The following is a 22,468-nucleotide window of genomic DNA, read 5'->3' on the forward strand; positions in this document are numbered from 1 at the left end:
TTTCCGCTGTTCCTCTCCGATCGATCGTGACTCCCGAGTCATCAGATAGTACAATACTCGATAATGATAAGTTTGAGTAATATACATAACCCCCGTGTGACATATGGTTTGGTTAAGGCAATGGTAATAAAAGAAAAAAATGAATCCTTCGTCCGCCAACGGGGTCACAGCTGCTGGCAACGTATTTGTTTACATCTTAATGTATCACTTTCCCCCCAGCGTAACGTGTTTATTTTAGTATAATCATTTATAAAACAAATGAATACCGTTGCTTCCATACGGTTTCTACACATTTCTTCTTTTTTTCATTTCTTTTTTGCAATCGTACGTATGCACAGCTAACTACTTAACGACAGTACGACCCTTTGAGCACGACGGTACGACCCTGAGGTATAAAGGTGTAACCTATGACCCAACTTTTAAGGGTCAGGTCAGACGTTCCGTCATCCCACTTAAGATCGTACCACCGTCGTGTTCAAAGGGAGTTCATGACCATAATTATAAATGACGAACCATTTCTAGTCTCGAATGACTTTTGAGTTGTGATTTGTATGATTTAAAAGAATCTATTTCAATCTTAAGTTGAACTCGACAACACATTGAAACTTGGACGAACGAACTTACCAGTCGATTACAGTAGCCTCGACCCCTGACCTCATAATAACTAAAAGCAATGCTTGTTGACCTGCTTGTGCTGTGACCTTCGCCCAGTTAAATGTTGAGAATGAACGAGCTAGTTTTGCATGACCCCCAACCACTGTGCTACTCGCTGTCGGGAGTAATATTAAACTGATATGCCACAGAAATGACAGTCCGTTCGAACGCTCTTGTCGATATCTTTGTATATAGTGTGGAAGTTGTCGTTCATTGCGAGATATATATACACGTATGTGTTCTGTGTGGTGTGTGGGTTGATGGTAGAAAGTGTGGGTTAGGGCCATTGTGGTGTACTGGGTGAGGAGTGTGTGGGTTGGTCCTCCAGTGGTTTATGGTGGGTCTGTAGTGTGAGTGTGTGGGTTGGTCCCTCGGTGTTTTATGGTAGGTCAGGAGGGAGGGGGAGAGAGAGAGAGAGAGAGAGAGAGAGAGAGAGAGAGAGAGAGAGAGAGAGAGAGAGAGAGAGAGAGAGAGAGAGAGAATGTGTGTGTGTGTGTGTGTGTGTGTGTGTGTGTGTGTGTGTGTGTGTGTCTTACCCCCTCCCACCGAGCCTCATGAATGGCGAGGGTGCATAAAACATGATCTTAGTGGATGGCAGCACAGAGGTAACCTGCTCTAAGGTAGGCTGAGGTCATCCATGGAGTACCGCAAGGGTTTTGTTCTTGGAACCATAATTCTTCTTGATCTCTAAGAATGACCAGCCACCAAGGGATCAACCCAACACCTACCTCAATATGTTTGCCAAAGGGTCGCGAAAGGCAGTGAAATGCAGGGGAGACTGCATCAACTCAACAAGGGGACCTTGACATACTCCAAAGTTCGACTGACACAATGTTGACGGAGTTCGACTCGAGTGAGTGTGAATGAGGATGGGTCACAGGCGAGAGAAAACCTGGATTTGACTATCATCTGCCTGGAAATAAGGTGCTGGAGTCTGAATGTGTGGGAGACTTGATGGTTGAACTCGTCCCTGTCTGTCACCCTTCACATATGGTATTTGAGGAGACCAATTATCTCTCGGCAAATGTAATTAGACTTGTATTTTCAAGTGCTTGGATAAGGAAATGTTCGGGAAGCTGTTCCTATCCTACATATGGCTAAAACTATAAAGTTTCTCAATGTTCCAACCTAAAGAAGCACAAAGAGGTGATAGAGAAGGTCCAGAGGAGGGCGACAACGAAGATACCAGCACTATGGAAGCTGAGTTACAAGGAAAGGCTAAAAGGCCTTGAAATTGCCCTCCTTGGAAGAGAGAAGAGTGAGGGGTGACCTGATCACACTTTTTTTTTTAACAGATTGATGCTATAGAGAGCGAACAGTCCTTCGCAAGATGTAGGACCAGAACAACCGGAGGATGATAATGTGAAATTAAGCAAATCAGATGTGAAAAAATGCTTGTGTAGTATCAACGCGGTGGATGAATGCACGAAATGGCTTGTGTAGTATCAGCGTGGTGGATGAATGCACGAAATGGCTTGTGTAGTATCAACGTGGTGGATGAATGCACGAAATGGCTTGAGGACATAGTTACTGCAGACAGAGTACCAAACAAATTAATAAGTTTAATGATAGAAGATGTTTTAAGAGATGGGAACCCACAAGTTAAACGCCCTCTTCGTACAGAACCAGCTGGTAATTACAAATTGGTAATTACACACACACACACACACACACACACACACACACCACACACACACCCACACACACGATCCTCTGTGGTATAGTGGTTAGCGTTGCTGATCATGAGTCAGCACGGGCTTGCCCAAGGTCAGGCCCGCATGGAGTCGAATCTAGGGCGCATCAGTCAGCCCACACCCAACCTAGGTGTTAAAAAACAGGTTGCACGTATAAGAAACTGGGATCAACTCGAGAGTGAAGTTCCTTCCCCATGACATGAATAGTAATTACACACACACACACACACACACACACACACACACACACACACACACACATAAACGTCAAAGTCTAAAACTTCAAACTACTCCAGTTGATACATTAGGTTGTATACTGTATCGGCAAAGGCAGACATAATCGACCGTATCGCAATATATATATATATATATATATATATATATATATATATATATATATATATATATATATATATATATATATCCTCCCATCATTTTTTTTTTAATTTTCCAAAAGAAGGAACAGAGAAGGGGGCCAGGTGAGGATATTCCCTCAAAGGCCCAGTCCTCTTTTCTTAACGCTACCTCGCTAACGCGGGAAATGGCGAATAGTTCGAAAAAAAAAAATATATATATATATATATATATCACTTTCTTGCCCAAGACCTCTTTATATACGGTATATATAATGGGTTCTAACTTGTTAGATAAGTGACCTTAATTAACTAAAGTAATTACAATCGTTTATGTCGAGCACAAAAAACCCACCCGATATCCTTATCTCTAATCCTTCAAAATCTATTTCTAATTGCATGACTTCTTACGGGTCTATCTTGACAGCTGATGCACTCATTACCCTGACGCTTTTAGTTACATAATTAACGGTAATTACTCCCTCTAATTACCCGTGGTTTAGACTTGAGAAATGTTAATGACAATTGAATCATGCAAATTAAATATTAACAAGCTCTCATTATGAGTAATTGTACAGATGAATTTAATTCTTATACCATTGTCACTCATGGTGAGGGGGGTTCTGTGCTATCAATATTCATCACGATTCATACGTGAGTATTTCGTGAGTCACTCATTATAAATACACAGACACTATTAACAATTCGTGTTCAATATTCAGTCACCTTCAATCACCAGTGCTAAACTATCGTTGACTCATAATAAACAACCAGAATCAGGTACTTACACTAAACACTCAAATCACCCATGTTATGCACTCCAATCACCCATGTTAAACACTTAATCACCCATGTTATGCACTCCAATCACCACGAACTAACTATGCCATCCCTTGACAATCACTGAAAACGAGACAATCATGAACTATCGCTTAAGTGATTACTCGTCCTCACAGACTGAAGGAGATTACGCAATCCATCATTATACCTTCACGTTAATCAACTCGCATTCACAGTGATCGAAAGAGATTGGATACGAATTAAAAACCCACTACGAAACACCACTGTAAGAAATACACCCCGACCATATGCCACGCGTAAACAACACGCTCTGACTCCTTGGGAGACATCTGCCGTAACCATATGCACTGCAGAGACATATGCTATAAAAATAGGGAAGGAAGGAGATGGAAGGGGGGTGACCATGGCAGACTGTACCCGGGTTACACACACAAAGCGTTAACGTGCGAGAGCTGTGTCCATCAGATATCCACACTCAACTTTCATCTCAGACTTTCACTATATGCATTGGCGAAAGTTGCGGGCCTCTGCCTGGGACCTAAATCCATGATAATGTCCAGACAAGAGAGAGAGAGTGTGTGGCAAAAGGAAAACCATTGATAGGGGTGTTTGGGTGTGTTGCTGGGATGTTAGGGGTGTGTGTGTGTGTTTTGGTCGGGGGTGGCAGGATGTGTTGCTTGGATGGAAGATTGTGTTTTGGGATGTTAAGGTGTGTTGGAGAGGCGTTAGGATGGGTGTATGTCAGACCTGAGGTGTGTTGGTAGGGTGGTAGGGTGTGTTGATGGAATGTTATAGTATACTCGTGGCATGTTAGAGTGTGTTGGTGGGAAGGTAAGATGTCGTGATGAGGTGTGTGAGTGTGTTAGGTGGGTATTTTGGGGTGTAGCGTGTGCTGTTGTAGGGTGTCAAGAATGTGTGTCGAGGGGATAATACACCATGAGTGTGTTGCTAATGGGCAATTCGTTGTAAGGTGTGAGGTGAATTTTGGTGGTGATTGTGGTCACTGCTGGGTTTATGATGATGATGATCTTGGTGCCATACTGTTTGATGATGAGTGTAACTAGTAAATGCCTTTATTTTGTTCCCCAGTGTGTCCATGGGCATACGAACGAGTCCATATTATTGCCCATGTCTTATCATGTCTTTCCCATTTCCACTTCCCCTCCCCCCACTTATTTTTTTTTTACACAGTGTTCAACGAAAAAAAAATTTTGCACATGGCCACCCCATCCCACTACTCTCCAACCAACCCCCTCCCAACCTCTTCAACTTTCTCTACTTTCTTACAAGTTTTTAAACTCCTGGATGTTATCTACTCTCACAGTTTCATCATTGAGTTTTATGTCCAGAGACATCCACAAGTCTCATACTCCCCCAAAAAAAAATACTTCGTGACATCTTATATTTTTTTTCGTGACATCTTAGTCTCTTTTTTTTTAATAGCCTTTTGTTTGTTATCATGCTGTGGTTTCCCCCAATCCCCAACCTCCTCCCTTGATATGTTCTAACCTTGCGTCTTTCGAGAACTGATCTCTGACTATAATATCAAAACTGGTTTTAAAAGGTTTAAAAAGGTTGTGATCAGGTCACGACTCTCTCTCTCTCTCTCTCTCTCTCTCTCTCTCTCTCTCTCTCTCTCTCTCTCTCTCTCTCTCTCATGATAAATAAGCTCAAGACCCCTTAACCTTTCCCCTGTAACTCGGTTCTCCTAACTCTTTTGATACCATCTATACCACACTCCTACAGACCATTTCATCTTTGGTCTTTGTCCTTTTTGGTACGTGGAGTAACGAAACTTGAGAATCACAAACCTATTTCCATATCTGTAGTTTTCACTGCTATCCAAATACCTGCCATCAGACAGGGTGTGTCCCAAGGCGAGGGGGGGACAGTACAATTTTACAGGGACGGTCTCAACTCCCAAGTCCCTCTCAAATCCAGATCCCAGCAACGTATTTCCTGCTAAATGACATCCCATCCTCAGTACTCTTGACATTTGCAAGGAAGGGTTGAATTTCATCCCCGCCAGCGTATCTGACCGAGCTTTGTGGAGTTTTGTGAAGGTCCCCTTGTAATTTGATGCAATCCCCTGGGGCTCTTTTTTACCTCCCTGATGACCTTGCCATCAACGGCAGACGTTGAGGTGGGAGTCCATACCGTGTGTGTGTGTGTGTGTGTGTGTGTGTGTGTGTGTGTGTGCAAACAAAGGAGAGTGTTCTGTTGATGTATGTTGATATGTGTGGAATAACTGTACATTTTAAAATGTCTGTGGGTTGTGTGGCGAGTGTGTTGCGAGCATAGATGTTATGTTTCTCGTTGGTGTGAGTGCGTTTGTGAAGTGTGTACTGGTGAGTGTAAGGCGAGTGGGTGCCAACAGTAAAGTGCGTTGGCGGTGAGTGTGTCAGTCGAGTGTGTTGATGAGGTTAGGTCTTCGAGCAGAGTGGATTGGTGAAGAGTGCGTTGCTGGGTTGTGTGAATGGGTGTAGAGTGTGTGGGTCAAGTAAGTGTGTGTGTGTGTGTGTGTGTGTATGGCTAGTCCAACAGGTCCAAAGTCCACAAGTGTCAAGACCAGAAACCCGCTCTTCAGAAAACAAGAAACCACTTGACACACTCTGATAATGAAACCAAATACATACTCACGAATAAGAACACAAAATCATTGTTTTCCTTTTTAGATAATCGGTTACATCAATATCCAAAACAATTCCATGGATTACATTAACACAAATATAATTTCTAAAGTAACACTACACAAAAAAAAGGTAATCAAATTATTAATCATGTATAAAACTAGTTTTGGGGGGTTTAAATGAAGGAAGGAAAAAAAAAGATATTACTCATGATTTTTGAACAAGCATTTAAAAATTTCCTGAATCACATATCAGAAGGAGCGTCAGACACACATACACACTGATACACAAGACAAAATTGTTTTTCAAAAATATGAAGATAAAATAAGAGATGAGGCTCCCAAGTTCTTTATATATATATATATATATATATATATATATATATATATATATATATATATATATATATATATATTCGAGAAAACAACAAGTAAAGAAATATAAATAGAAAAATATTGTTCTGAAAATGGAGCTGACATCAGATATATACATATAGATAGGTGCACACACACACACACACACACACACACACACACACACACACACACACAGAAAATGTAAAACAATTGCGTTTTGTAACATTTAAACATTTAACACGACACTCCCTTATATCTTGTACAATATTGCCCTATTAAGTCATCTTAGACACTTGAACGCATACTGAAAACACAGTAGGAATATGCAGATGCATTTTGATAACACTGAAGATAATGCAAAATGTGTGAAAATAATAAATATATATATATTTTCTTTTTTTTTTCTGGGCAAACACTTACCCAAGAATAGTCTGGCCAAATGGTGTGAATATCACATTTCGAACGCCTCGCCTATTCTTCCCCCAAAACACAGAACCACACAAACTCACTACGGTTCGACACTTTACAACACTAGACCGTCAGTGTCTTGGCGCTATCATCTCTCCTCTTTATCTCTCGGCGCTAGTAGGAGAGAAATAGAGAGATAAATCACTACAGACGGTGACTGGGAGAGGAGCGTCGCACGTCCTGCCACGTCTGTGCCCGTCGAGCTACTGAGTCGGTCGACGGCGGGGCAGTCGTCCTGGCCAGCCTCTGCAGGGTTGCCAGTTACGACACCGAAGCAGACTCCCACCACCTTCCATCTAATTCCATTTGCAAACCTCACACGAACCCAAAGATGTCGTTTTGAGCTTAGATGAACACATCTCTAACATGGAATAAGGTAAAATGTCAATGATAATTGGTAAAAAAGAGGGGAAAGTAATGATACATTTACTAGACTGGAGTGGGTGCATTACATGCAAAGTCTTTGGTAGTACTGCTTACCTCTGTAACCTCACCGGTAGAGGGTCGTCCAGTGACGGTTGCCAGCAACTGATATCGAAACAACTTTTCTAATTTAATACACCACAAATCTACCGTCTAAGATAAAGCTAGTACACACAAATCTCAAGTTAATCTAGAGATAAGGGATGGTACGAGAGCTAGAAGGGGGAAAGATAACGCGTTCAAGATATAATAACGACATTAAGATAAATTTCCTAGAAAATGTCTCAACCTCTTTTTATGTTCGCTGCAACATCTGTTGGGATTTAAATACGAGTCTCGACCATCACTCGTTCACATCACATGAAAAATTCCACCTCATACTCTCAAATGGGCTGGTTCTCCTCCCAGACTTAAAAATCTCATCTCCAAAAAAAATACGTATATATAAAAAGAAAAAAAGGATTGAGGAAAATATAAGCTATTTATGAGTGAGTTGCTAAGAAGGGTGAGTGGGAAAGAGAGCCTTGAGCCTCACCAAGGAACTTAATGCGATCTAGCGGTAAAACACACACACACACACACACACACACACACATTCATACGGACATTGAACAAGGATGGTAGTTGATGATTAATTTCATGACTAACACGGTTGTTAAGCACTGACTGAAGCTTATTTAGTACATAATTGGCATAGTTTGATGTGAGATTGATTTTAGAGTTGGTTTTTAAAGTCTGGACTTTCTAATAGAATTTCCGTGACAGTATTTAGCACCCCCCGTATAGCATGGTATCGTCTTATCTTTTATCCAGCCTTTCGTTGAGCCGGAAGGAAAGGTGGGTGTAGGAGGTGCCTCCATCTACTTTGCTATCTCGTTTCTATCGTTATATTTAAACAATGTCTATTGATCACTTTGTTTTGGACCATCAGGTCTCTTGTTATTTATCCTCACCATGCACTCCCATGCACATGCATAACGCCGTACATAGTCTTAATTAAGCGAGAGGCAGCAATTGATTTAGAACAAATAGTTATGTTAATTATGGACTCATGATATTGAACGAAAGTTCTCATTAAAGAAATTAACGAGTTGGCTCTGTATACTTAGATGGCAATGTGAAATTTTACAGTCTCTTACGTAGGGAATGGTTATATATATATATATATATATATATATATATATATATATATATATATATATATATATATATATAAATGCGTGTGTGTATGTGTGGTGTGTGTGTGTGTGTGTGTGTATGTGTGTGTGAAAGAGAGAGTTTATTAAATGTGAGCAAAAGCAAGGTTATTAGCTTTAACTGTATGCAGATGCAAATTATTTGGAAAGTGAGTTTGAATGGAGATAAATTGGATGGAGCGTTTCAGATACCTGAGAACAGATATGGCAGCGGATGGAACCAGGAGTGCTGAAGTGAACCATAGGGTGGGTGAGGGGGCGAAGGTCCTGGGTAAACTGAAGAATGTGTGCAAAGAGAGGTCACCACTGTCTTTAGGGGTCAATGATGGGTGTGTTTGATGGCATAGTACTCCCAACGACTTTATACAGATGCGAGGCATAGACCGTAGACGGAAATACAAGGAGATTGGATGTGTTTGAGGGTAAATGTCTGAGGACTCCATTTGGTGTGAGGAGGGATTGATCGAATAAATGATAGGACAGGAGTGAGGTGTGATAATAAGAGGAGTATGTATGAGAGAGCTGAAGAGGATGTGTTGAAATAGCTTATCTTTTTTTCTTCACATATGGAGAGGATGATTAAGAGGATAGACATGTCAGAGGTGGAGGGAACAAGGAATAGTGGGAAATCAAGGAAGATGTGGAAGGACAGAGCGAGCGATGTTTTAAATGCTTCGCCACCCACGCCTTCCACCCTTTCCAACCTCACCCCCTCCTCCCTCCTTCATACTACCACTGGTACAATAACAGTTCCAAGAAGGAGAGAGACAACAAAGGAAGATATAATCTCCAGTGTACAGATGTCTCCCGCCCCCCCCACACACACACATACACACACGCACGCACATACACACACACACCTTGATTGAATCTGGCCTCAGTAAGATGCACGTGTGTGGCTGACGCGCAAGCTTTGGAAGGCAACAGGTAAGGGAACGACCCCTCCACACCTCCCCCTTCCCCCCACCCCACCTTTAGGAGGTACGACCCTTGAGCAGGACGATACGACCCGTGAGTACGACGGGACGACCACCCCTCAGCACGACGAGAAAACCCTTGAGCACGACGGTACGACCCGTGAGTACAATGGTACGACCCTTGAGCACGACGATACGACCCGTGAGTGCAATGGAACGACCCCTGAGCACGAAGGTACGACCCTTGAACACGACGGTACCACCTGGTCCTTTGGGGCATGACGACTTGACCCCGAGATCTTTGAATGGTCAGGTTATAAGGTCAGGCCGTCGTACCCAAGGGTCGTACTGTCGTGCTCAAGGGCTGTGTACCGTCGTGCTCAAGGGCTGTACCGACAAGTCGAAGGTTCGAACCGTCGTGCTCAAGGGCTGTGTATCGTCGTGCTCAAGGGTTGTGTACCGTCGTGCTCAAGGGTTGTACCGTCAAGTTGAAGGGTTCGAACCGTCGTGCTCAAGGGCTGTGTATCGTCGTGCTCAAGGGCTGTATACCGTCGTGCTCAAGGGCTGTGTACCGTCGTGCTCAAGGGCTGTGTATCGTCGTGCTCAAGGGTTGTACCGTCAAGTTGAAGGGTTCGAACCGTCGTGCTCAAGTTATCGAACCATTGTGCTCAGAGGGTCGTACCATCGTGCCCAGTGTCGTACCGTCACGCTCAAAGGGTCGTAGTACCACCGTTCGTGCACAAGGGGTCGTCACCGTCGTACTCACAAGGCCAAGGGCCACCTACTTACACACTTACACACTTACAGTCAACTACTTAAGACCCTTTTCTAAGTAACAAGTCATAAGTGTCACAACCTTCCAGGCACCTGCGTGACACACAGCAGTGCCTCATGTGGTACGACTGTGTGTCATACACATGTGCCTGATCATGTGGTCATGGAGAGGATCCCTAACCTTTAGGAGCTGACTGTGTGTGTGTGTGTGTGTGTGTGTGTGTGTGTGTGTGTGTGGTGGAAGTAGTGTTGCCCAAGGCGGAAGTGTGTGTGACAACACCGGGGGCTCCGTTAGAGCCCCTAGTGAGGGCCAGGTGTATCGTCCCACATCACCTGAGGGAGCTCTTACCTCACCCACCTCCTCCTCCTCCTCCCCCACCACAAGGGGTATTGCTACACACACACACACACACACACACACACACACACACACACACTAGGGGTCACTGCCATGGCTAAGGGGGGAGGGGGGGAGGGGGATCATCATCGTCACTGGACACGTAGCTCTTTGAGTCCTGGACAGGGATCGCTGGCTCACTCTTCATGCCTTCACGAGACGCTCCACCCCCTCCCTTTCCGGCCATACACCCTCCTCCTCCTCCTCCTCCTGCCACGCCTTCATCTCCCTCCCTCTCTACTCTGAACCGCCCTAGGCCTCGCCACGACACGGACGAGATGTCTCCTTACACTGACATAGGAACCTTCTGCTGTATACTGTCCTGTCTCCATCTATAGTGGTGGGTGGTGAGGGAGGAGCCTTCTGCTGTACTGTCCTGTCTCCATCTATAGTGGTGGGTGGGGGAGGAGCCTTCTGCTGTATACTGTCCTGTCTCCATCTATAGTGGTGGGTGGGGGAGGAGCCTTCTGCTGTACTGTGCTGTCTCCATCTATAGTGGTGGGTGGGGAGGAGCCTTCTGCTGTATACTGTCCTGTCTCCATCTATAGTGGTGGGTGGGGGAGGAGCCTTCTGCTGTACTGTCCTGTCTCCATCTATAGTGGTGGGTGGGGGAGGAGCCTTCTGCTGTATACTGTCCTGTCTCCATCTATAGTGGTGGGTGGGGGAGGAGCCTTCTGCTGTACTGTCCTGTCTCCATCTATAGTGGTGGGTGGGGGAGGAGCCTTCTGCTGTACTGTTCTGTCTCCATCTATAGTGGTGGGTGGGGGAGGAGCCTTCTGCTGTACTATCCTGTCTCCATCTATAATGGTGGGTGGGGGAGGAGCCTTCTCCTGTACTATCCAGCCACTGTCTATATACATTGGTAAAGCAGGATACTGTTGCTATCCTGCTGAAGGATACTGTTACTATCCTGCCGCAGGATCGTCTCGTTGGGGTCCACCGGGTCTTCTCTTATCTCCTGGGTCTTCCATGTATCCCGTGTCCTCCAGCGCGCACCCTTCGTTCCATACCTCCTCCCCCCCCCCCCCGACACCTGCGTCGCTTCGCTAAAAAGCGGCTTGAGCAACGCATCTCAGCCAGTCCAGCATACCTCGTCTCATCCAGCGCCCCGGATTATCTTTCGTTTTCGTCAAGGTACATCTGGGATTGACGTGTAAAGTCTCCTCCTGGTCCCTCGTAGCAGGTCTGAGCCTCCACCTGGTCCTTCGTAGCAGGTCTGAGCCTCCACCTGGTCCCTCGTAGCAGGTTTGAACCTCCACCTGGTCCCTTGTAGCAGGTCTGCGCCTCCACCTGGTCCTTCGTAGCAGGTCTGAGCCTCCACCTGGTCCCTCGTAGCAGGTTTGAGCCTCCACCTGGTCCCACTTAGCAGGTCTGAGCCTCCACCTGGTCCCTCGTACAAGGTCTGAGCCTCCACCTGGTCCCTCGTAGCAGGTCTGAGCCTCCACCTGGTCCCTTCGTAGCAGGTTTAAGCCTCCACCTGGTCCCTCGTAGCAGGTCTGAGCCTCCACCTGGTCCTTCGTAGCAGGTCTGAGCCTCCACCTGGTCCCTCGTAGCAGGTCTGAGCCTCCACCTGGTCCTTCGGAGCAGGTCTGAGCCTCTACCTGGTCCCTTGTAGCAGGTCTGAGCCTCCACCTGGTCCCTCGTAGCAGGTCTGAACCTCCACCTGGTCCTTCGTAGCAGGTCTGAGCCTCCACCTGGTCCCTTGTAGCAGGTCTGAGCCTCCACCTGGTCCCTCGTACCAGGTCTGAGCCTCTACCTGGTCCCTCGTAGCAGGTCTGAGCCTCTACCTGGTCCCTTCGTAGCAGGTCTGAGCCTCCACCTGGTCCTTTGTAGCAGGTCTGAGCCTCCACCTGATCCCTTCGTAGCAGGTCTGAGCCTCCACCTGGTCCCTTGTAGCAGGTCTGAGCCTCCACCTGGTCCCTCGTACCAGGTCTGAGCCTCTACCTGGTCCCTCGTAGCAGGTCTGAGCCTCTACCTGGTCCCTCGTAGCAGGTCTGAGCCTCCACCTGGTCCCTTCGTAGCAGGTCTGAGCCTCCACCTGGTCCCTCGTAGCAGGTCTGAGCCTCCACCTGGTCCTTCGTAGCAGGTCTGAGCCTCCACCTGGTCCCTCGTAGCAGGTCTGAGTCTCCACCTGGTCCCTTGTAGCAGGTTTGAACCTCCACCTGGTCCCTCGTAGCAGGTCTGAGTCTCCACCTGGTCCCTTGTAGCAGGTTTGAACCACCACCTGGTCCCTCGTAGCAGGTCTGAGCCTCCACCTGGTCCCTTGTAGCAGGTCTGCGCCTCCACCTGGTCCCTCGTAGCAGGTCTGAGTCTCCACCTGGTCCCTTGTAGCAGGTCTGAGCCTCCACCTGGTCCCTCGTAGCAGGTCTGAGCCTCCACCTGGTCCCTCGTAGCAGGTCTGAGCCTCCACCTGGTCCCTTGTAGCAGGTCTGAGCCTCCACCTGGTCCCTCGTAGCAGGTCTGAGCCTCCACCTGGTCCTTCGTAGCAGGTCTGAGCCTCTACCTGGTCCCTCGTAGCAGGTCTGAGCCTCCACCTGGTCCCTCGTAGCAGGTCTGAGCCTCCACCTGGTCCTTCGTAGCAGGTCTGAGCCTCCACCTGGTCCCTCGTAGCAGGTCTGAGCCTCCACCTGGTCCTTCGTAGCAGGTCTAAACCTCCTCCAGATCCCCTCAGCATATCCAAACCCATCCTAGATCCTCTTAGATACATCCAGACCTCATTCAGATCCCTTATAGCACGTCTGAACCTCTCTCTATCTCTCTCTGATCCCTTCTTGGCACGTAGGAGCATCACATCCTCTACACAGGGAGGCGCGCTGCCCGGCGCTTTCTCCACGATCCCCTCCCTCAGTGTGTGGGTGAGCCCACAACACGGTACCGGAAGCGGAGACAGAGGAGGAGGAGGAGGAGGAGGAGGATGTACTAGGAAATCTTAAGACGGTCATCTATGTCATGGTGATAGGGTAGACGGCCCGACCAGTTCAATTATATATATATATATGTATATATATATATATATATATATATATATATATATATATATAGATAGATAGATAGATAGATAGATAGATAGATAGATACCATGCCTGCCAATTACACCCTCAATTGCCACAGTACTTACTATCGCATTGAATTCACCCATCGCGAACACCACCCCCTCGATCTCGTACATCAAAACTACTGACACACTCACCTGCTCCCAGAACACTCGCCTCTCTTGATCTTTCTTCTTACTCCCAAGAGAACATAAGCGCCAATAATCACTCATCAAGATCACGAGAGGTGAGTGGTATAGGAGCAGGTGAGTGTGTCAGTAGTTTTAGTGTACGAGGTCGTGGTGTTCGCGATAGGTGATTTCAATGCGTTAGTAAGTAATGTGGTAATTGAGGATGAAGTGGAAGGTCTCTGTTGTGAATACTAAGTAAACTCAGGGTGTTTAATCAGGTTTTTTCTCTCTCGAATGAGTGTGTGTGTGTGTGTGTGTGGTTCACTCACTCGGGTTCGAACCGTCTTCCAAGAATTTCCTGTGTCTCCCAAATGGCTCTGGGGCACCGCACCCTTGTTGACAAGAATGATGAAGGTGTTGCACGCAACCCCTTGACCAAAACATACCTACTTCCTGTGACCCTTCCCTTCGACTCAACACAGTCGATAGAACACTTCGTAAAACTACTGCTAAAACCCTTTACGAAACACTTGAGAAAGCCATTAGACACTAGTTTTGAAAACCTAGTCTGGACTGAAAGCTTACAGAACACATCACTACCATTGTCATGCCTTCACAGTGATAGTTAGTTCTCTTGAGGAAGTGAGTGGGGGATTGGGGTAGGAAACGCCTCTTAACTGTTGAGAGTTGTTTGGTTGTAATTATCACCCCAATTACCCTCATCACGATCATTATCATTACCGCCAATCGGTCGGCCCCCGCCCCCAGCGCCCATCCTCCTCCTCCTCTCCCACGCGCCACAAGTTCAGGGTCAAAGCCATGTCGAGGAGATGAGTTTGCCACAAGGGTAGATGCTGGGACCTCCTGCCATTGTACACTTGAATGGTCATTAGGAAGAGACTATCTTCTGGGTAGGTTGATGGTTCTGTGGTGGAGAGGTTCTGTAGGTGGGGGGATGATGATGGACTGGCTAGGTGGACGGATCTGTCGTGGGCCTTTCTATCCTTAAGGTGAATAGATCTATAAGGAGATATTCTATCCTCTGTTATAGACTGTTCTATAGTGACCCCCCCCCCCCCCAACCCTTTCTATCCAACATGGTTCTAGAGTGTGAGTCTTCCTAACCAGTAGATGGGTTGTTCTTAAATGAACCAACCATTTTCCTCCTTGCTCTATATCAAACCATTTTTTCCCATGAGGTAAAAAGGCTCTATCGTAAAGCCCTTTAAAGAAATGTGATGGGCTGTACTCGAGGAGGATAGATAGATAGATAGATAGATAGACAGATAGATAGATAGATAGATAGAGAGAGAGAGAGAGAGAGAGAGAGAGAGAGAGAGAGAGAGAGAGAGAGAGACTGACTTCGTGAGCCTTTTTATTTTTTGGAAAGCCTTTTGTTTGAGCCTTGGTGAGCCTTACCTCAGACCAGAAGGAGTCGATGGAGGTCATATCCATGCCGGGTCAACCCAGGTCACCAGGTCGCCTTTCCCTCCCCTGTGGAAAGACAGAAGTGCATGATAATTATGATGATGATAATACCATAGTCCAAGTGACATAAGTATAAGTGCATGGTAGTATAAGTGGCTACATTTCTGCTTATCACTGTGACATTAATAATAGTAGTGCTGTTATTTCATCATTGATACAGGTCGAGCTGTGTGGTGAACTTATATATATATATATATATATATATATATATATATATATATATATATATATATATATATATATATATATATATTCTTTCTTTTAAACTATTCTCCATTTCCCGCGTTAGCGAGGTAGCGTTAAGAACAGAGGACTGGGCCTTTGTGGAATATCCTCACCTGGCCCCACTCTGTTCCTTCTTTTGGAAAATTAAAAAAAAAAAACGAGAGGGGAGGATTTCCAGCCCCCCGCTCACTCCCCTTTTAGTCGCCTTCTACGACACGCAGGGAATACGTGGGAATTATTCTTAATCCCCTATGCCCAGGGATAATATATATATATATATATATATCCTGACAGACATAACTCTTACCAATATCCTCCCCCAAAAACAATGAATAGCTAAGGCCTCCCACTCAACAGGACCTCATCCAAATTAGGCGTCACATACGACACACACATATGTCATTCCCCCCCCCACCCCCCCACCCCACCCCACACACACACACAGACACACACATCAACACAATGGCCATAATAAACTTAACGCCCTTGGAACGCTTACTGACACCAATTTCGAACAAGATAAGGAATTCATCGTTGTACTGAACGAATGAATCGTCTGCTCCACCCTAAACTATGCCTCACCCATCTGGTCATGCATCAAAAGTAAGTCAAACAAAAGGACAAGCCACACAAAGCCAGATCTCTCAGAACCATCACCGGTTGCTTAGAAACGCCATGCGTTCAACACCTGCATGACGAAGGTAATGTGTTTGAGTCCATTCCACTTCCAAATGCTCTGCATCCAATTCTTTGGGCTTAAGCCTTTTCCATCCATACCCCCCCCCCTCCCTCCTCCCCCCTCAAAGCTATCCACCAGTTGCTACACACAAACGTAAACCTCATCCATCCCTCACTCTTCAGCAACCTATATTCACAAGTTCCACCACTCCCAGCGAACAACATTGTGAGAGTGTATTTTCACTGTGGCACGACTCGAGAGAAGCCCCAAAACAAAGCCCTCCGTCTTCAGTCCAATCTTAAACTTCATTCCACCTGACATACACATATCTGAAACTACATCCCCCAGAAATGTTCGAGTCACACTTTCTCCTCTTTGCTCTGGACGCCACCCATCACTTCAAATTGATTCAATATATACAAGACCTCTCTAGCCTCAGAAGCGTCATTACGATGAAGATACTAAACACCTTTCCCTCATCTGCCTTACCCTCATTAGAAGGGGGCCCTTGGGCGGATGAAAAAATGATATATATAGATGGAGCTGGGGCAGAGGAAAGGATACACTCCCGCGAGAAAGAAGAGGACATAAAGCGAGAGATTTTTCTCTAAGGCTTCGCCAGCTGTTCCTCACGTTATCTAGTGTTAGCGCCAGTGATGCGCCAGAAATAGACATTTCCTCACGTCGTCCACTCACTAGCTGTCGTGTATAATACTTCGACACCAGAACTTCCTGATTCACAGCCAAGCCCCCACGGACCATTCAGTGGTTTCCACCGAGCCACTACATATGCTCTGGTTCAGCCCACTGCATTTGATTATATATATATATATATATATATATGGAAGCGGAAGTGGATCATAGGGTGGGGGAGGGGGCGAAAATTTTGGGAGCCTTGAAAAATGTGTGGAAGTCGAGAACATTATCTCGGAAAGCAAAAATGGGTATGTTTGAGGGAATAGTGGTTCCAACAATGCTGTATGGTTGCGAGGCGTGGGCTATGGATAGAGATGTGCGCAGGAGGATGGATGTGCTGGAAATGAGATGTTTGAGGACAATGTGTGGTGTGAGGTGGTTTGATCGAGTAAGTAACGTAAGGGTAAGAGAGATGTGTGGAAATAAAAAGAGCGTGGTTGAGAGAGCAGAAGAGGGTGTTTTGAAATGGTTTGGGCACATGGAGAGAATGAGTGAGGAGAGATTGACCAAGAGGATATATGTGTCGGAGGTGGAGGGAACGAGGAGAAGAGGGAGACCAAATTGGAGGTGGAAAGATGGAGTGAAAAAGATTTTGTGTGATCGGGGCCTGAACATGCAGGAGGGTGAAAGGAGGGCAAGAAATAGAGTGAATTGGAGTCATGTGGTATATAGGGGTTGACGTGCTGTCAGTGGATTGAAGCAAGGCATGTGAAGCGTCTGGGGTAAACCATGGAAAGCTGTGTAGGTATGTATTTTTGCGTGTGTGGACGTGTGTATGTACATGTGTATGGGGGGGGGGGGTTGGGCCATTTCTTTCGTCTGTTTCCTTGCGCTACCTCGCAAACGCGGGAGACAGCGACAAAGTATAAAAAAAAAAAAAAAAAAAAAAAATATATATATATATATATATATATATATATATATATATATATATATATATATATATATATATATATATTCCTAGGAGTCCACGGGGAAATTGAAACACGATAAGTTCCCAAGTGCACTTTCGTGTAATAATCACATCATTAGGGACGGTACGTGCTCAAGGCTCGTACCATCGTGCTCAAGGGCAGGACAGACGTGCTCAAGGGTCATACCATCGTGCTCAAGGGCAGCACAGACGTGCTCAAGGCTCGTACCATCGTGCTCAAGGGCAGCACAGACGTGCTCAAGGCTCGTAAAGCCGTCCTGTACTTCAGTTCCTGAAACTGTTTCCTTAGAAAAGAAAAAAAAAGCTCTCTCTCTCTCTCTCTCTCTCTCTCTCTCTCTCTCTCTCTCTCTCTCTCTCTCTCTCTCTCTCTCTCTCATTTCCGGAAACCAGGTGCAAGGAAGGAGAGAGGGGGGAAAAAAAAAATGGTGAATTGGAAAACGACCACGTCAGATGTACTGAGAATAGAAACAAGTGGGTAAAACCTGATTAATATTGCGTTGGGTCGATCTGTAGGAAATGACTGAATGTGATATTTCAGGCTTGGCATTTACGTCCGACACATGCTGGAAGTGGACCAGGCTACTGAACTGCTTATGTTGAGACACACTAGCCTAGTGTGGCTAAATAGTGTGTCATACTGGTGTGATGTGGGCTCATAGTGTGTCATAGTGGCGTGGTGTGGCCTCATAGTGTGTCATAGTGGCGTGGTGTGGGCTCATAGTGTGTCATAGTGGCGTGGTGTGGGCTCATAGTGTGTCATAGTGGCGTGGTGTGGCCTCATAGTGTGTCATAGTGGCGTGGTGTGGCCTTATAGTGTGTCATACTGGTGTGGTGTGGCCTTACAGTGTGTCATACTGGTGTGGTGTGGCCTTACAGTGTGTCATACTGGTGTGGTGTGGCCATGTAATGTGTCATACTGGTGTGGTGTGGCCTTATCGTGTGTCACACTAACATGGTATATATATATATATATATATATATATATATATATATATATATATATATATATATATATATACGCAAAGACAGACACAAGTAGTGAGATTGGGACGCCCTTCTGCACACATGGAGTTGTAAAAGATACAACCAATACTTACTTGTATTAACTTCCTCTAAACAACGAAGAGAAATCATGGTATTATATAAACAATATCTCAATATCTCTCATGCATGAGATGCCATGAAGAATATGGCCCTCCTGTGCATATATAATGAGGTGATCTATTTAGGAATACATTATTTTTGTCTAGGTTTGACCTCCGTGTGAACATATCGGGTACGATGATGACAAAGGGCGATGGCAACGTACAATAGTTTTTCCCCTCACGACTGGCAACGAGGTGTGTGTGTGTTTGAGGTCTGTCGGCTGGAATACCTGCCCTGGCAGGCGTACGATTCTTTGCATTATATATATATATATATATATATATATATATATATATATATATATATATATATATATATATATATATATATATTTCGATGGAACGTCTGTCGAATGCAGTTTATATAAAGTGAAGAAGTTGACCAAGTGTGTATTGGAAGGGACACACTAAATAAAATGATGCCTTTTTTCTATCATTTTTGATGAAGAGAAATGTGTGTAAAACGCTGCGAATAAAGGGGGAAATAATAAAGATGGCTTAAAGTAGTACCACAGGATTTTAGGTGAAAAACCATCGTGTGTGTGTGTGTGTGTGTGCGTGTGTGTGTGTGTGTGTGTGTGTATGTGTGTGTGTGTGCGTGTGTGTGTGTGTGTGTGTGTGTGTGTGTCCAGACACGCAAATGACCTGTTTCTAGGTATGTTCACGTCAATGATGGTGTTGCCACCGACCTGGCAACAGTGTCTGGAGAACCACACACACACACACACACACACACACACTGAGAAGGCTCGGGATGTGTATATGTGTATATAAACACACATAGAAGTAAAGACAGAGCTCATATATACAAGGTTAAGAGAGACAGTTGGGAAATATCTTTCCCAGTAACTCACAAATTGTAATCACAAATTGTAATCAGAAGTTATCACAAATTGTAATCACAAATTGTAACCAGAAGTTATCACAAATTGTAATCAAATTGTAATCAGAAGTTATCACAAATTGTAATCAGAAGTTATCACAAATTGTAATCAAATTGTAATCAGAAGTGTGTTATCACAAATTGTAATCACAAATTGTAATCAGAAGTTATCACAAATTGTAATCACAAATTGTAATCAGAAATTGTAATTACAATCGTGTTTAGGGACGTTCTTGCTTCCCTCAATACCTTTTACGACATTATTGGCTAATTTCCTGATATTACGAAATGAAAACAGATTTTTTCTTTCTTTTCCTCAGATACATAAAGATACAAGGAAGGGGAAGATAACACAAGACCCTGATGGTCTATGACGAGGTTATCCGCTGGAGGACAGTACATGGGAAGGCCAGACGACAGAAGACCTGATGGTCCATGACCAGGTCCATTACCTGGAGGACAGGTAATGGAAAGAAACAGATAACAGGAAAGCATCTTTATTTACAATCTTATCTACAATAGAGACAGATCACATATCACAACAGACCCACTACGATGTCGACTGCTTAAGGCGAACTTGGCTTTAAAATCCCGCCAAGACGGAGCGGTCTGGCCACTCTGGTTATATCCTTGGCGGGAGCGGTAGGACCAGCAGCGTCCTATCCCATCGGTCACGCCCTCAAGCATAGGAAATACCCGTCCGGGACTTTGCCCTCTCGACACACCTCGCTTTTCCATCGCGCCAGCTGCGCCCCGTTGTCATGAGAGATTGTAAGATGGTTCTTATTTATGATAATAATAATAATAATAATAATAATAATAATAATGATAATAATAATAATAATAATAATAATAATAATAATAATAATAATAATAATAATAATAATAATAATAATAATAATAATAATAATAATAATAATAATAATAATAATAATAATAATAATAATAATAATAATAATAATAATAATAATAATAATAATAATAATAATAATAATAATAATAATAATAATAATAATAATAATAATAATAATAATAATAATAATAATAATAATAATAATAATAATAATAATAATAATAATAATAATAATAATAATAATAATAATAATAATAATAATAATAATAATAATAATAATAATAATAATAATAATAATAATAATAATAATAATAATAATAATAATAATAATAATAATAATAATAATAATAATAATAATAATAATAATAATAATAATAATAATAATAATAATAATAATAATAATAATAATAATAATAATAATAATAATAATAATAATAATAATAATAATAATAATAATAATAATAATAATAATAATAATAATAATAATAATAATAATAATAATAATAATAATAATAATAATAATAATAATAATAATAATAATAATAATAATAATAATAATAATAATAATAATAATAATAATAATAATAATAATAATAATAATAATAATAATAATAATAATAATAATAATAATAATAATAATAATAATAATAATAATAATAATAATAATAATAATAATAATAATAATAATAATAATAATAATAATAATAATAATAATAATAATAATAATAATAATAATAATAATAATAATAATAATAATAATAATAATAATAATAATAATAATAATAATAATAATAATAATAATAATAATAATAATAATAATAATAATAATAATAATAATAATAATAATAATAATAATAATAATAATAATAATAATAATAATAATAATAATAATAATAATAATAATAATAATAATAATAATAATAATAATAATAATAATAATAATAATAATAATAATAATAATAATAATAATAATAATAATAATAATAATAATAATAATAATAATAATAATAATAATAATAATAATAATAATAATAATAATAATAATAATAATAATAATAATAATAATAATAATAATAATAATAATAATAATAATAATAATAATAATAATAATAATAATAATAATAATAATAATAATAATAATAATAATAATAATAATAATAATAATAATAATAATAATAATAATAATAATAATAATAATAATAATAATAATAATAATAATAATAATAATAATAATAATAATAATAATAATAATAATAATAATAATAATAATAATAATAATAATAATAATAATAATAATAATAATAATAATAATAATAATAATAATAATAATAATAATAATAATAATAATAATAATAATAATAATAATAATAATAATAATAATAATAATAATAATAATAATAATAATAATAATAATAATAATAATAATAATAATAATAATAATAATAATAATAATAATAATAATAATAATAATAATAATAATAATAATAATAATAATAATAATAATAATAATAATAATAATAATAATAATAATAATAATAATAATAATAATAATAATAATAATAATAATAATAATAATAATAATAATAATAATAATAATAATAATAATAATAATAATAATAATAATAATAATAATAATAATAATAATAATAATAATAATAATAATAATAATAATAATAATAATAATAATAATAATAATAATAATAATAATAATAATAATAATAATAATAATAATAATAATA

At 41.6% G+C, this 22,468-nt stretch overlaps 1 protein-coding gene across 2 annotated transcripts in view; it reads right to left on the reverse strand.

Annotated features, from left to right (window-relative positions):
* Window positions 1-15,325, reverse strand: part of LOC139751830 (uncharacterized) — a 138,578-nt gene extending 123,253 nt beyond the window's left edge. For both annotated transcript variants that reach the window (XM_071667451.1, XM_071667450.1), the window contains exon 1: window positions 15,246-15,325. In XM_071667451.1, coding sequence (XP_071523552.1) covers window positions 15,246-15,281 — 36 coding nt within the window. In that variant the 5' untranslated portion in view covers window positions 15,282-15,325. The remainder of the gene's footprint in view (window positions 1-15,245) is intronic.
* Window positions 15,326-22,468: the final 7,143 nt, after the last annotated feature.

The sequence above is a fragment of the Panulirus ornatus genome, chromosome 12, assembly GCF_036320965.1.
Source record: "Panulirus ornatus isolate Po-2019 chromosome 12, ASM3632096v1, whole genome shotgun sequence".
Lineage (NCBI taxonomy): Eukaryota > Metazoa > Arthropoda > Malacostraca > Decapoda > Palinuridae > Panulirus > Panulirus ornatus.